Source organism: Myotis brandtii, unplaced genomic scaffold, assembly GCF_000412655.1.
Source record: "Myotis brandtii unplaced genomic scaffold, ASM41265v1 scaffold38, whole genome shotgun sequence".
Classification (NCBI taxonomy): Eukaryota; Metazoa; Chordata; class Mammalia; order Chiroptera; family Vespertilionidae; genus Myotis; species Myotis brandtii.
Window position 1 is genome coordinate 3,221,247 of NW_005364596.1, and position 15,465 is coordinate 3,236,711.

Sequence of the window (15,465 nt, forward strand, 5' to 3'; positions counted from 1 at the left end):
AGATAGAGAGAGAGAGAAAGCATTGACCAGCTGCCTCCCATACACACCCTGACCAGAGATCAAACCCCACAGCCTTTTGGTGCACGGACCAACATTCCAACTAACTGAGCTCCCCGGCCAGGGCTGAGTTATTTTTTTCATCTTAAATCCAAGGGCAGGAAAAATAACACTCAGTTTAAGTTATCAGCTCATTTTAAAATTAGTGCTTGAAAAAAATAACCCACTAGTGGTTTTAATAAGCATATAAGACTAAATACTTTTTTAAATCTTTAAAGAAAACAACAATTTTTTTTAATTGAAAGAAATAGTAGTACTGATTTTGAAAATACTGTTGCTGTCACAGTGGTTTATTGGGTAAATAGGAAGTAGCGGCTCTTGCTTTTTTGTGTTTTTGTTTAAAGCAAAGCCAAAGAGATTAGAAACCAAGTACACATATGTCTTTAGAATAAAAACATAAATTAGTTTTAACTAACAATTAGGCACTGAAAATGTAAATGTAAAATGGCATTTTGAAGTACAAACTATAGTTACACTTCTAAATTCCTCCTGAAATGTTTTTACAAATATAAAAGCACAAGCATGAAAAATATACTTCTAAACAAAGATAATTTCCTCTTTAAAAAAAAGGACCTGAATTCAAACCCCATATGATAGACTAATGATTAAGGTACTGGTGGGTAGGAGAAAAGAGCTTCTGAAAATCACATATCTGATTAAAACATAAGCATTTAATAAAGCTATTACAATAACATACAGTATATATCATAATGAAAAATATATGTCAGGAAAATAATGCATTCTAGGCTTAAAATTTTACTTTACAACAAGGCACTTAACACATTGAAACAGTACAGTAAATTTCTGAAAGAATACAATAGGCTACACCTCTCAAACCTCATAATAATATTTCTTTTGTGAATATACCATAACATAACCATACATTTTGCAGCATTAATCATTGCATAGGAGTTAAATTAAATAATAAATCCCAACTTGGCAACTAGATTAGCTTATATTTATAGCTTCCTCTTATTCTTTTAAAGGACAATTTTAAATAATTTCAGAATAAAGAACTAGTCTCATTCATAATTCATTTAGAATACAGCATAGTTAAATTAATGAATAACAAAACAAATCCCAACTTATAAGGTGTAAATCTATATAAAAACTTATCTTTGGGCACCTTAGACACAATTTTCAGTGTTTAGGTATTGAAGTCAAGAGCACTTCTTAATAGACAAAATATTTTCAGCAAGTCAAATGAGTTAAATTATTGCAACACAATGACATTAAACAAAAATGCTAGGAATCTTTATACATACAAACAGAAAAACCTTCAACACATAGCATATTACTTTTAATATGCTTGATTTAAACATGCAAACACATTTATTATGAAATTCCTTCTTACACTTCCTAACACTACAGAAGTGTGCTAAGACCGGCTTAAATTTTTAATCGGTTTTACAGTGCAAAACAAAAATAAACAATATAAAAATAATTCAAAAATGTTCAAAATATTCAAGGAACAAGATGTGATAAAAAAAAAGAAACTGCATGAGTTCTATCTAACATGTAAAATGAAAAAAGGCAGCCAACTTGGTGTTTCAAAGTAAACAAAGTGTCGGTAGTTATAAAGGGAGACATTAATGATTGTGATGGTGAGAGGTAAAAATGGTCTGCAAATTTTCTTTGATCAAATGGATAAAAGATTAGAATTGCAACTCCTTGTGATCTAAGTACATTTTCCCTTTGGGAAAGGTTTAAAATACATTTAACACAATTCCATTTGCATTATGCTTTCAAGATTATTCGCAAAAAATAAATAAAAAACATATGCCTTTTAAAAACTTGAAAATACACTTTAAAAAATGGCAGGTTTGTGTTCAAAGTCATATAACATATTTCCACAAGGGGGCGCTGGTATACAGCCAAGAACCTAATGCAAAGTCATCCGTAAAGCAGACTAGAGACTCGCCCTCACTCCAGCCAGCCTTCCTTCCACAGCAAAACTTGTTTTCCAAGATGCCAGTAAATTAAATTAAAAATTCCAAATTACTTCCATTGGACTTGAGGAAGAATGCTTTATTTTCAGAGCTAGTGGAGGAGCTCCAAAATTATAATGAGAGGAATTCATTCCCATTTCAAAGAATTTAGAAAAAAAGTGTTATAACTTAGAGGAATTACATGTTATAGATACTGCACAGAGGACTAAATTATAGGAAAAGCTTCCAAGAGGAGCACAAGTTCACAAAAACAATAATCGATGTTATATATTGATTAAGCAGGAAAAGGAGCTCCAAAAGTTTACTGTTTGAGAGGCAAGATCGAAATTTTTTAAAACAGAGATATAAGTGACGTATTAGTTTCAGGTTTACAACATAATGATTTGCTATTTCTATAGACTGTGAAGTGATCACCACCCTACGTCTAGTAATTGTTCATGTTTCATACTCTAAAGTGGCAGGTTGGGTTAGACCTCAAGTTTGCTTTTCTAAATGTAAATGAGAGTCACTATCCTCACCTTCCCACCTTGAAACTTGATATTTCCCCCTCACCCTTATTCTGGTACCACATGCTCCCGCAGCGCCAATGACAGAGCTATGGCATACACTGTGAGGAGCATGGGAGCCGCCGTGTCCACAGGTGGAGTCAGAAGTCCTTTTAAAAGTTCTTGAAAAGGTGATGGCATTATTTAAAAACAAAACTAGTTACCTGACTAAAATGCAAGGTTTACTATTTCGAGGGCCTCCAGCAATCAACGCGCCAGGATTTTAAAAGCTTAAATACGTTCCCTAATTTAATTTGATGAAGAGTGGGCTATCTACAATGTAGGAATAAGGCTCTCAGATATACCAGGTTGTCTTATTTAAGTCAGAGGCTCAATGTACCAGTGTTAGGAGAGCAAAGCCCAGGCTTCCGCGTCGTATGTTTTTCCTCACAATCGGACAACAGGAATTTAACATCAGTGTCTTCACACAGAACACCTTGTTTTTTCACACGTGCCCATATTTCGTAGGCGAAAGTTATGTGGAATTCTAGCTAAACATCTGGTAAGGTATGGATATGTTTCTTATTGGTTTAATGATAAATACCAGAAAAACTTCCTGCATTTCAAAACCTGCCAAGAAGGTTTAGGATTTTGTTTCTTGTTTCAAATACCAGATTAGAAAATCTTTCTTCCTGGTGTTGAACTCAACTACGTTTCCTTTAGTGAATCTTCTATTACACAGAGCAGGAGCTACACTGGAAGCACAGAGAATTTTAGCACCAAAGGATAAAGACCCTTCCTGAACACATTTCAGTGTGTACTGTGCTTCGCTCAAGTAATGTAAAGGTCAATTTTGTATATCAACTCAGGGCTGACTGGTTCATGGCAAATTTAGGGGTGGTTTTTGGTTTTTTGTTTTCATTCTAAGGGGTGGGAAATTGTTGCCTTCAATATAAATGTAACTGCCTTCCCACAGAGTTGGCCTCTCTGTTCTCTGTGCTGATGACTGTGTAACTTTAGATCTTTTTCTAAGGTCCTAGAAGTTGTAAGAAATTAAGAATTGTCCACAGCCCCAACAGCATGAAACAATGCACTAACTCTGACAGCATTAAATCTGATCAAATCCATCTTTTTTTTTTTGCATCACCTGAAAGAACTTTAGAAACGACCAGCCCCCCTTTAGCGACTAGCTGTGCTGTCCAACACCTGGATTCCAACAGCAGGTTAGAGTGCAGCTTTCAGGGTCAGAGTAGAACGACTTCATTGTGGTCTGTCTCCTTAGTCCTTCCTTCCTATAAACACTCCGTTTACAAGAAGCTGGGCCTCTTGCAAAAAGGCAAGGATGCATTCATTAAACTTTTGGACTCCGTCTACCTTTTCCCATAAAGCAGAATGTAACTAGAAAGAAGTGGGTTTAGTGAGATGTGACCAATTGCATTTCTGAGTTCCAGGGAGCAGCTCTGAAACAGACCTCACCCAGGGGGGACCTGGGCGAGAAATGCAGGCTTGTTCCCCACGTGGCACGAGCCACAGTTCACACACGTGTTTTTCAGCCTGTGCTCAGCAAGTGTGCAAACAAGGACCACTGTGAGCGGAAACAGCCCTGCTCCCTGTGCATCTGTCATAGAGATCTTAAAATTAAATATTTACGCCCAAGTAAAATCTGTGGGGCGTGTCAAATATTTCCATATTTACTTAGATCACGTTTCTTTCATGTTTTAAATAAAATTATCAGTTAAAAAAATAAAGTAAAAGTGACACATAGTACATTGGGTGGTAGCAGCAGTACGTATTCGCAGACCTGACCCTGACCTTCCCCAGGACAGGGAGAATAAGTTCACCCGAAGTTTCCTCACAACCCCTGCGTCTCCCCCTCACTAAGCGGCCCAGTGCTCAAATCCACCCTCAACATTAGGTTGTATCTGTCCAGATAGTTTATTGAAAACATTGGCAAATCCTTCTGACCCTGGAGGAAAAGAAATCCTGAAAAAATGCTTTAGTGGAGAAAGACTAAGGGCAGGCGGACGTGTTCTTTGGCACCTCTTTCCAAGCTCGTCAGGGAATCCCGGTGGAGGGCTTGTCACCCTGAAGGAAGAGCCTCAGGAGAATACGACTTTCCCAGGAGGCGTAAAAAAACAAACAAACAGTCAAAGCGTAACACTTTGTTCATCTTTCTAATCGTTTACACAAAATTTGGTCCACTTCTTCATTTACCAGTCAGTTCTCCTAAAATAAAAAAAACACAAAACTATCCCTTTGGTTACAGCGATACCTCTTTGGGTATAAGAGCTGAAGCCTTTGTTTTGCTCCTCAGGTAGATTTCTCATTGTCTTCCCCGATCTTCTGAACCCGCGAGTACTTCTTGCACGAAGACTTAAAGCAGCCCGGAGGCCAGGAGAGTGGCCAGGAGAAGCAGCACGGAATCGAGCCTTGGACGTTTTTCTCAAAAAAATAAAAGATGGGGAACCACCACGCACGAGATAAGAAATTAGTCTGTGAAGAGACCTTCAGGTTCTGTAAAAGGCAAGGGGAGAGTGAAATGAGGCATATTTTTCATGCATCCTGACTTTCCCCATCAATTAAACCGTCACTCACTGTAACGGCAGAGGAGCAGCAGCCTCCGGGTCCCAAGGCATACTGTCAGGCGCCTCTTCCCGACCGGATGTGACCTGGCCCCACCCCTCCCAGCCCCTCCGTCTTCCCTCTCGTGGCTCATGCCGATTGCCTGCCTGCAACTCCAGTGACAATGGAGACTGAGGAATGCAGGTGGCAGTTACCCGGGTGGAACAATTTTCAGGAACTGAGTGGTTAGATCTATATATATAAAAGCCTAAGCGACCAGGGAAGAGAGAGGAGAGCTCACAAGGTTGAGCACTTTTAAGAGGAAAGATAAAAGCTTAGTTCTGTGGAGTCAGCTGATAACTAAACAGAAGATGGCAACAGGAGACTATAAAACAGGAAACAGAGCTACAAGGTCCATAGAGAGGGCCCTCATTAATGGGCACCACTCCATGAGAACTGAACTTAGAGCGTTTGGGAAGGACAACATTTCAATCTCTCCCAAATTCTCCATACTCTGCATGCAACAGACAAAATGGCAAGACGACCCCAGGGTAGGTCGTGGCACACAGACTAACTATTGGACATGCACCAAGGCTAGGAAAGCACAGACAGGTCCATAGAGAGGGCCCTCATTAGTGGGCACCACTCCATGAGAACTGAACTTAGAGCCTTTGGGAAGGACAACATTTCAATCTCTCCCAAATTCTCCATACTCTGCATGCAACAGACAAAATGGCAAGACGACCCCAGGGTAGGTCGTGGCACACAGACTAACTATTGGACATGCACCAAGGCTAGGAAAGCACAGGGAGGGGAGGGACAATTCCATCGCGGGACTAGCAGCAGAGAACGAAGTCCGGGAAGGCTTCCCAGAAGAGGTGGCATTGGAGCTAGCTCTCTCAGAACATGTGGGAGAAGAAAAAGTGCATCTGGAAACAGGACGCAGAAGAAATCAGAATAAGAAAGAAGCCAGAGAGCACCACATCACCAAAAGATGTACTAAATCCGGTTAGTCATAAGGCACTTAATTTGCCTGACTTCCAAAAATAGTTGCCAAGTTGTTCTCAAACTTGAGTTGTCTGAAGGCAGGGGTGTTACCTAGCTGCACCTCAGTGCTGCTAGAGAGAAGATGCCTGCATTTTAATTTAGCATATGTACTTCTTTAATTCTCATATAAATTACAGTAGTTGAATTAGTATAACATTGTGCTCTGTAATCATACATTTTTATCCTTAAACTAGAAGCCTGGTGCACGAATTCATGCACGGGTGGGGTCCCTTAGCCTGGCCGGCGATCGAGCCGATTGGGGCCTCAGGAGGTTGGCTGGCTGTGGGGAGGGACCACGGGAGGTTGGCCAGCTGGGGAGGTTGGCTGTGGGAGCACAATGACCACCGGGGGCAGCTGCTGCGTTGAGCACCTGCTCCTGGTGGTCAGTGCACATCATAGCGACCGGTCGATCGGTCGTACAGTCTTTCAGTCGCTTAGGCTTTTATATACATAGATGTTATTTATACTTGGGATGTTCTTTATTTTAAAACGCAATAATGGATATAAGGGTAAGAACTGAACTGAGCTAACCACACACTTGGGCAGCAACAGCAGTCATTCCCACTAAGCCACCAAAACCCCACTGTACGAAAAGGGCTCCCTTGCCTGTAAAGAAGTTACCCAAGGGTCATTTCACCGCTCTCACCTTTTCATTGGCCATTGAATGGTACCACCAGAACAGCCGTGTGGTGATGTAGTAGGCAACGATGACGTCCACCGTGTAGTGCTCGTGAGCTACGAGAATGCAGATGATCCCGGCGGCGCTCAGCAGCCAGCAGACTAAGTGATACCACCAGAAGTGACGAGGCGAGTCTGCAGGGGAGAAAACGGGAGTAATGAGGTTCCCGGAGAGGCGCTTAATGACTAGTCTCTCCTACTGGCCTTAATCAGAATAGTCTGAGGTCAACACGTCTCCGGAAGGGGAAAACTAAGAACCCAAAACGCGGGGCTGTGAACAGCCCAGGGCTCGCTCAGGTAGGAAGGAAGGGGGGAGGGGGCGCCACAGGTAGCAGGACTAAAAGTTGATGACACAATTATTAATAACCCCACTGTCTGTGGGAGCCTAGCCCGGTTGTCAATGAATAGAGACAATGGACTTTGTGTGGTAGCAAGGTTAAAAAAATGTTTTCTCGACCAGCAAGACACAGAGTACCAGGAGCCAGGCTGATTTTATAGGAACCCAGGCCCCATGATAGTATCTGCACAGCTGGGTGAAGCCCTCTGTCGTCAACCTCAAAGTGGTCCTGGTCCCACGTTTTCTGCTCACATGACTGAATTCAAATCCACTCATCACAATGGGACAAATGAGGAGAGAGTCCAAATTGGTCAAAAGGCGGGAAAGCAAAAAATATATAAATGATGCATCTAATTCCAGAAGCAGGCTGTTCAAAGAGACCACTGGAACCACTGCTTACTCAGGACAATAGCACATGTATAATTTAGAAAGTGGCTGTTTTTCCTAATTGCACGGGAAACGGGCATAAACAGGGAGTGCCTTGTTTATGTGGCAAGCTGACTTTAAAGTTGACTTGTGTTAAGGTAACAGATTTGCCATTTTACTTCCCATCAAAGATTGGAACAAGGAGAATGTAATTCTTTCCTTGCTGTATGTAAACTTACACAATTAAAAAAAACCTCAAGCCAGCCCTGGCCGGGTAGCTCAGCTGGTTAGAGCGTCATCCCACCAAGGTTGTGGGTTTGATCCCCAGGCAGGGCACACACAAGAAGCAACCAATGAATGCATCAATAAGTGAAAATGGAACAACAGACCTCTCTCTCTCTCTCTCTCTCTCTCTCTCATACACAAGAAGCAACCAATGAATGCATCAATAAGTGGAAGTGGAACAACAGACCTCTCTCTCTCTCTCTCTCACACACACACACACACACCTATCAATTCCAATAGAATAAGGGCTTCCATCGGTTTCGGGGCCTAGCGAGCCCTCCCACTACAACAACCCATCAAGCGGGAATGAGTTACTTACATTCTTTGATGAACAGATAAGTTAGTGTCAGCACAACCGTGTGACCGCTGAAGAGGAAGTCTCCGCACAAGATGTGCGATCCTGTTATGGACAGTCCTCCACCGGAAATCAACCGCAGGATCCGCTGCACTTTTGCCTGAGAGTCTCCGTTGAGCTGAATGACACAAGAAGATCAGGAGGAAAATTTACAAGCTGATAAAATCGTGTTTCAGCCTAATACATTTATGTGACACTTAGAAAGGTCACCAGGTTGTGACTTTTCTTTTTAACTTAAAAAATCAAAAAGAATCCCAGGGGGGAAGTTCCCCAAACTGTGTTTTATTCATTATATTGGCCAGTTTTCGTGACAGGTTTTGAATTATTCAATATGTTACTAATAATACATTTTGGCGACGTCGTATCCTTGAGCAAAGCTTTTAAAAATATTAATAACAATGACCTCACCACAGCTATGTGCTAAAAAAGATCAAAGCTACCTTCTTCCCTCTTTGCCGGGAGATGTCATGGTTTCGATGGTTAATATTTGATTTAGCTGAATAGCACCTTACTAATATTGAACAGTGTGTTCATACCTTGCGTTAAGTGGGCAGCCCGAGTGTGTGTATGGCTGTATTAATATTTGATCAGACACAGTTAAAAAGGGAAGCTGCAACACTTTAAATAAGTTTGGAAATAATGGATTAGCAACATATTGACAGCTTTAAAAATGAGTAGCCCTGATCAGGCAAAATATCCCTTGAAGATATAACCTGTGTGCGATGGGCAGGAAAGGGCCCCCTTGGGCAAAGACGCAGAAGCCATCATGATGGTATGGGAAACAGTGATGGGCCGGGCAGGAGTTTGAGGCAACTGTCCAGCTTATAGCCATTAAAATGTACGCCTACAAGGAGGAGTGGGCCGAGCTGCTCAGTATGGTGGGTGCAGAAAAGTGGAACACTGACATTCGGGGAGGCCAGAGGGGGGATTTAAGATCAATCTAGAATAAAATGACTATGTTTACAAAAATAAAGGTGATACTCAGAAATAAGACTAAGCAACAGCACATCAGAAGAGAATTACAGACAGAGCACTAATGACTATTTTGGGGACCTGGGGAATAGCTGAACGACAGGCGGCCCTTTGTACTCAACGCCGACGCTCTGGGCAGCTATCCCCACAGCACGGCCAGCTCAGCCACGCTGGCGGTTCGGCTGTGTAGTGGTAAAGACAGGGGAGTCTAGTCCAGGTGGATGTGTGGTGGTGCAGGAGGGGAGACGTGTACAGATGGATGGGAAGAGAGTCTAGGAGCAGGGAAATTAAGGTAGCCTCTAGCACGTGGAAACCCATCCAATCCAGTACAGCAGGAATTGGGGCAGGAGTGGCGGCCTAAAACACCCACAATGGGTGCCTAAACCTTTCCCAATGGATCGCAACCTTATGGGTCTGGGGAGCTTTCTGGTTTTCGGTGAATCTTGTGAAAAAGCCCACACCGCAACTCGTTAACAGTTAAGAAAAAGACGTCACCCAGGGTCACAGGGCAGGCTGGAGACTGGGGTTTTGCAGAAATTTAACCTTCTTCAAAAGTTTGCTTAGGGCAAGTGCAAAAGAGAACTTGTGTACTTTCACCAAGAGTTGACAATTCTTAAAGCAAACATGCCAGAGGTGGTCCTGCCTGGAAGAGACAGGCTGGAGAAGGCGGCAAAGCGCCCAAACCAAGGAAGGCCAGGACAGCTGACAGCTCAGGGCTCGGTTCAGGTGCCGCGCCGAGGCGTGCCGCCAACCACATGCAACTCTGTGCTGAGCTGACGTGGAGGACGCGATCCAGCCACGTGCCTCATCGGATGAACCACAGCCCTTGAGGAATTTGTCGGATGGCTGGTACAAACAACTGTCAACGCTGAGATCACATAAGGTACATACGCTCTGCTCCCAGTTTAAAAGGACGCATTATTCTTTATTTCAAAACCATAATAATTTTTTTTAATTTACTCACTCATCCCAACTCATCACTCTAGTTTTCTAACAGCAGCAATACTTGGAGCCATCACGGGCTAGACGGGCCCCCAGGCACACACAAACCAGGAGCAAAAGCAGGCAGACGCTCTCTCCTCCCTCCCTCTTTCAGCCACGCTGGCGAATGGAGCTCCAGAGCATCCCATTCAATATGCCTCCAAAGAACAGAGGGGGCACTCTCTCCTCGCTGTCTTCTCCCAGGCCTTCATCCCTCAGTGTTGTCACTGTTACCCCAGGTGTCAGATCACACCCAGAATAAACAGAACCGCAAAACAAAAAGTTAAAACAAGAGTGTAGAAAGAATACTGGGAAGTGGGGGGACAGATCTGGAAAATACTGGGCTGTTTTCTAGTTCTGTTCCAGTTCACTGGAACCCCCGCCACACACCCAGTTCCTATTACTTTCCTCATTTTTCAGACACTATTCTATGCCATTACTGCAGGGGTGGGGAACCTTTTCCTGCCAAGGACCATTTGGAGATTTATAACATCCTTCGCGGGCCATACAACATTATCAGTGTAAGCATTAGCCTGCTATATTGGGTCCAACATTAATGAACTCCCCCCTAACACCTTGGCAGGGCCAGACCAAATGATTGCGGCTGCTGGCCAGATGCTCTCCACCCCTGCGTCACTGAATACGGAATTAAAGATGTAGAAAGCTGAGCGGAGAAGCATCAATCATAACAGCCAAAGCAGACGGGGCTCAATGATCTTAAGGGCTCCTCAAACTGTGACCACCACACCCCATTTCCCACAAAAATAAATAAGGTTCAAGAGAGCCCAGCCTGACATCTGCCAATCCGGAAACCTTCCCGTCCACACGTCCCTTCAGCGAAGAGAAGTCCTGCGGCATCTGCAGCCAGGGTGGCCGGGAGCTTTCTCAGGGAAGGGGCTGTATCTGTGCCAGCCCAACATTCTTGTACGTGGCCAAATGGGCTTAGAGCGCTACATAATTTCATGCGCCATTTATTTAAACACACTTTTCAGAACAAAGATTTTGTGACGGCAAACAAAAGCTTGGGTTGGTGGCTTAAAGCAAATCATACACAGAGGACTTAAGGGAAACCAGAGGCAGCTGGAAGACTGTGAGCGCCAGGGTTTCACCAGGGACCCATAGCTGTGATGGCTCCTCGGCGGGCGGGGGCGGGGCCACATCCGGCGAGGGGCAAGCCATGTTAGGCCTCAGTGACTAGACCTGACATCTTCCCATAGCAAGTGGTTTCAGTACACACAGCTCTGTCGTTGCCTGTCGTCACGAAGGGTGTTCCATAGAGTCAGTGACAAAGGAGGCAGGCAGGTTACCTGATAGCCCGGTAACCGCAGTCTACGGAGCACTGGGAGCCACGTTCAGAATGCAATTCTGACTCCTGTTCTAACACAACCATCGATCATGTTTATCGAACAAAGTGACCCTGTTTGCCTCACTGAGTCACACGTCAGGCACCGAGAGCCTGCTCGTACTTCAGGAACGCGGGAGCTGGTTAGTGAGGACGCCGCCAGAGCTCCCCCTGTATTTGTAGCTGGGTTAGCCAGGGCCATGCTTACTAATGTGGCTTCTGAAAACTGCAGCTCCTCCACCGAGGATACTTTCTGTCCGTAATCATAGCGTTTCACCCCTGCAAACCTCACCCATTACTAGGATGCTTGCCTTTTTTTCCTGTGGCCATGTCTTCATTTAACCCATTGCAATAACCCCTTAGAAATGTTTATTATGTTTCTGAACTTCTCTTGTGCCTGAATTTAGCTTCACTAAAAAATCAGCCAGTGTTTAAATTCAACATGTACACTGTTTTAATCACAGACACTTTCTGCTTTGATGGCTTTGGAAAATTACAGCTTCTCCAAACCACACCTATATTTGGGGAGGGAGACTGTTGACTACTTCACAACAACTCTATTTTTCCTTCCACCTTGGACATCTGCTTAGTGTTCAGTGAAATACGATGTTAGACTTCATTCCCCTGTCCAGAGAGCACAGACAGGATTTGTAAGTCTCCTTTGATATAAACCAGGGTGCACTGGGGTCCAGGATGATGAAAAGCTCTCTCGAGAAACAACTCTCCCTAGAGAAGCTGTAAATCCTGCTTAAGACAGTTTCAGTGTCTCTCACTGTCTCACAAAAGGCCCCTCTGCCTTTTCAATTGCTGAAAACTGGGGTCATCCTTCACTTCTTTCTCTTAAAGCCGTATCCAACTTATTAACACAACCAGTCGTCCCCACCTTCAACATGTCCCAAAGCGAATGACTCCTCACTTGTTACTCACTTGACACGACCATGGTTCAAGTTCATACAATGGCCACAAGGCCCCATGGGATCTGTGGCTGCACCACCTTGACCTACACAGTTCCACCAGCCGCACTGGCCTCTTTGCGCTCTCTCTCTCTCTCTCTGACGCTCTGTGACTGAGCTATTTCCTTGGCCTGGGGCTCTCACCCCATCCATAGAGCTCCCTCCCTCATGTGATTGCTGCCCTGATGCTTTCTCATTAAAGAAGCTTTCTGACCCCCCTTGTAAACTAATACCTACCTTCACAGTCCCTTTCACTCTGACTCAGGTTTACCACGCATCTGATAGCCCCCTGGCTTATCACCATGTGACAAGTTATACAGTTCTTTTTAAAAATATGTTTTTATTGATTTTATAGAGAGAGAAAGGGAGAAGGATAGAGAGACAGAAACACTGATGAGAGAGAATCTGCTGCCTCCTGCATACCCCCACTGGGGATCAAGCCCGAAATCCAGGCAAGTACCCTGACTGGAATCCAACTGCAATCCCTTGGTGTATAGGGTGATGCTCAATCACTGAGCCACACTGGCCGGGCACAAGTTATACATTTATCAGTTGTCATCCCTCAATAGAATGTAAGCTGTAGGGGAAGAACTGTTTTAGTCACTGCTGTTACACAGTGCCTGGGACATAACAGGAGCAGAGCACTTGCAGAATGAATGCATAAGTAAGTAAAGGTACAACAGCGGAGTCAAATTCCCAATAGCAACTTTCAGGTAGTAGAAAATGAATTTTTTATGTACAAAGATATACATTTTATGAACACATTTTAATTTTCTTACCCCTAAATCTAAAGAAAAACAGAAAATATCCCATATAATAAAAGCCTAATATGCTAAGTGCCCGGTCGTCCATTCAACCAATCAAAGCGTAATATGCTAATGATATGCTAAGGCAGCTCAACCACTCGCTATGATGTGCACTGACCACCAGGGGGCAGACGCTCTGACCGGCAGGTTAGCTTGCTGCTGGGGTCCAGCAGATCGGATTGAGTGAGACGGGCCAGACATGCCCTGGAGCCCTCCCGAGGTCCTGGTTTCGGCCCAATCCCACAGGCCAGACCAAGGGACCTCATTGGTGCACAAATTCATGCACCAGGCCTCTAGTCCTAAATAATATTTCAGTTAACACATGAAAGTGTTCTGAAGATTATAACAGAGAACAGATGTTTAATAAGTGTTTTCAATCAGAGGTGCTTACCTTCGGAGCACACTGGAAATGCATGCCAGGCACAGGCAGCGTAGTGACATACATGGTAACACAGCGGTACAGGTATAATGTTCCGATGATAAAAAAGAACCTGCGCCCCACTATTGACCTAAGGGAATAAGAGGGATGGGGGAAAACAGGGTTACTCGCTGTTTCTGTTCCTAATGTTACGTAAAAGAGTGCTTGACAGAATAAAAAGTAACACAGAATGGCATTAACAGACCGCAGTTTCACAGCTTATTTCTGAGCTGCCCCTCCTTACAATTCCACAGAGCGGCTGCTCCGCAGTCTTCACATGCTGTAATCAGTCTAGGTGGTCTGGGCCCTAAAGGAGTTGAGTTTGTGGGGACTGAGGGTTCTAGAAAACCACCTCTCCAAAAGAAGTCACTCTTTGAGAGAAAATTCAATGAGCCTGTCTGTTTCCAGTCAACTCAGTGCATTATAGAACCCTCTCGGGAACATACCAAAGGTATAAGCAACCCACGGCCACTGAGGAATTAACAAATGAGCTCAGGTCATGCCACATAATTGGACACACAGGGAAACGGGAGAACTCATTAAACCTGTTATATAAGAAACAAGAATTATTTGGGGACCATCCAACAGTATTTTGACAACCTGGGCATTGACTTTTGTCTATGACTACACTATAGATTTTCAGAGAATATGCTGAAGATATTCAGAGTATCCTCGTGCATTTAAGAATATTTAATAATAAAGTTATAAACTGATTAGTCTACCCTTATTCAATCTTGACCAAAAGAGCCAAAAATAAACAAAAGCACCACAAGTTCTTTTTCACTTTATCATTTTTGGTGGAGATCGCTGTCTTGACCGACATTAGCCGGTCCTACACCATCCACGTCCTCGGTCTAAGGCAGTGGTTCCCAGCGGTTGACCTTGAGCACACTATCTGTACCACTGCCGCAAAGGTACCAAATGGGCAGCAAGGGTTCTGAGTAGCCTCACTTGCAGGTGAAGACGGAAACTCCTCTTCTGTTGTGTAGTTCGGGGGTGGGTCTACAAACTCTGGGCTCTGGGGATTAAGAGACCGGTGGGATCCCTAGAATTACTAGTTGGAACTTCCCTAGTACACACACTGTATTATTCCAGGTCTCCCATTTTCAGAGCTATCAAACTTCCAAAGCTGGTAATGGCCAGACTTCTGGACAAACAGGCAGTTTGAGGCATGTGGCATATTTTTATGTATGTATGTATGTATGTATGTATTTTAATCCTAACCAGAGGACATGCTTATTGATGAGAGAGAGAGAGATTGATTTTAAGTTTTCTACAAGACTGCGGTCTGAAATATATCAGGTAACTGCTGGGGCTTCTCTTTTAAAGAATCATGGACAAATATATTTTTAGAACCTTATTTCCAGTACCTATTTTAAGAATATTCCAGGGTTTCTGGGGTCAAAATAGAGAGGAACACCACCTTGAGGAGTTGATGAAAGTATGCATTTATTGCAAGGCTCTGCTTTCAAAGGCTTGCTATTCAGGCTCTGCCTTTTATAGCACTGAAAAGGGACAGGGGATAGACACTGCGGAGTCTCTCCATTTGGTTGAGTGAAAGATGATTCACGTTTTGATTCAACCCCAGGCCCTCAAAGAGGGCTGAGCTGTGCTCCATGTGCTAGACAAAGGGAAGTGATAAGCAGGAATTACATGAGTCAATTATACTCATTCCAGTGTTCTGAGTTCAGCTGTAGAGAAAATTAGCTAAGAAGGGAAAGCATGCCCTCTGCAGCCTTGTTTAGGAAAAGAGCTACAACCAATGACTTTTCCCATAGCTATGAAGGTGTTTGACAGAGAGAGAAAGAGAGAGAGAGAGAGAGAGAGAGAGAGAGAGAGAGAGAGAGAGAGAGAGAAAGAAAGAGAGAGAGA

The 15,465-nt window shown here is 43.7% G+C and overlaps 1 protein-coding gene across 4 annotated transcripts in view; it reads right to left on the reverse strand.

The window, feature by feature from the left end:
* Positions 1–326: 326 nt before the first annotated feature.
* Positions 327–15,465, reverse strand: part of SGMS2 (sphingomyelin synthase 2) — a 59,246-nt gene continuing 44,107 nt past the window's right edge. For all 4 annotated transcript variants that reach the window (XM_005872421.2, XM_014544734.1, XM_014544732.1 and 1 more), the window contains exons 3-6: positions 13,567–13,684; positions 8,086–8,239; positions 6,747–6,913; positions 327–5,005 (exon numbers count right to left, since the gene is read on the reverse strand). In XM_005872421.2, coding sequence (XP_005872483.1) covers positions 4,802–5,005; positions 6,747–6,913; positions 8,086–8,239; positions 13,567–13,684 — 643 coding nt within the window. In that variant the 3' untranslated portion in view covers positions 327–4,801. The remainder of the gene's footprint in view (positions 5,006–6,746; positions 6,914–8,085; positions 8,240–13,566; positions 13,685–15,465) is intronic.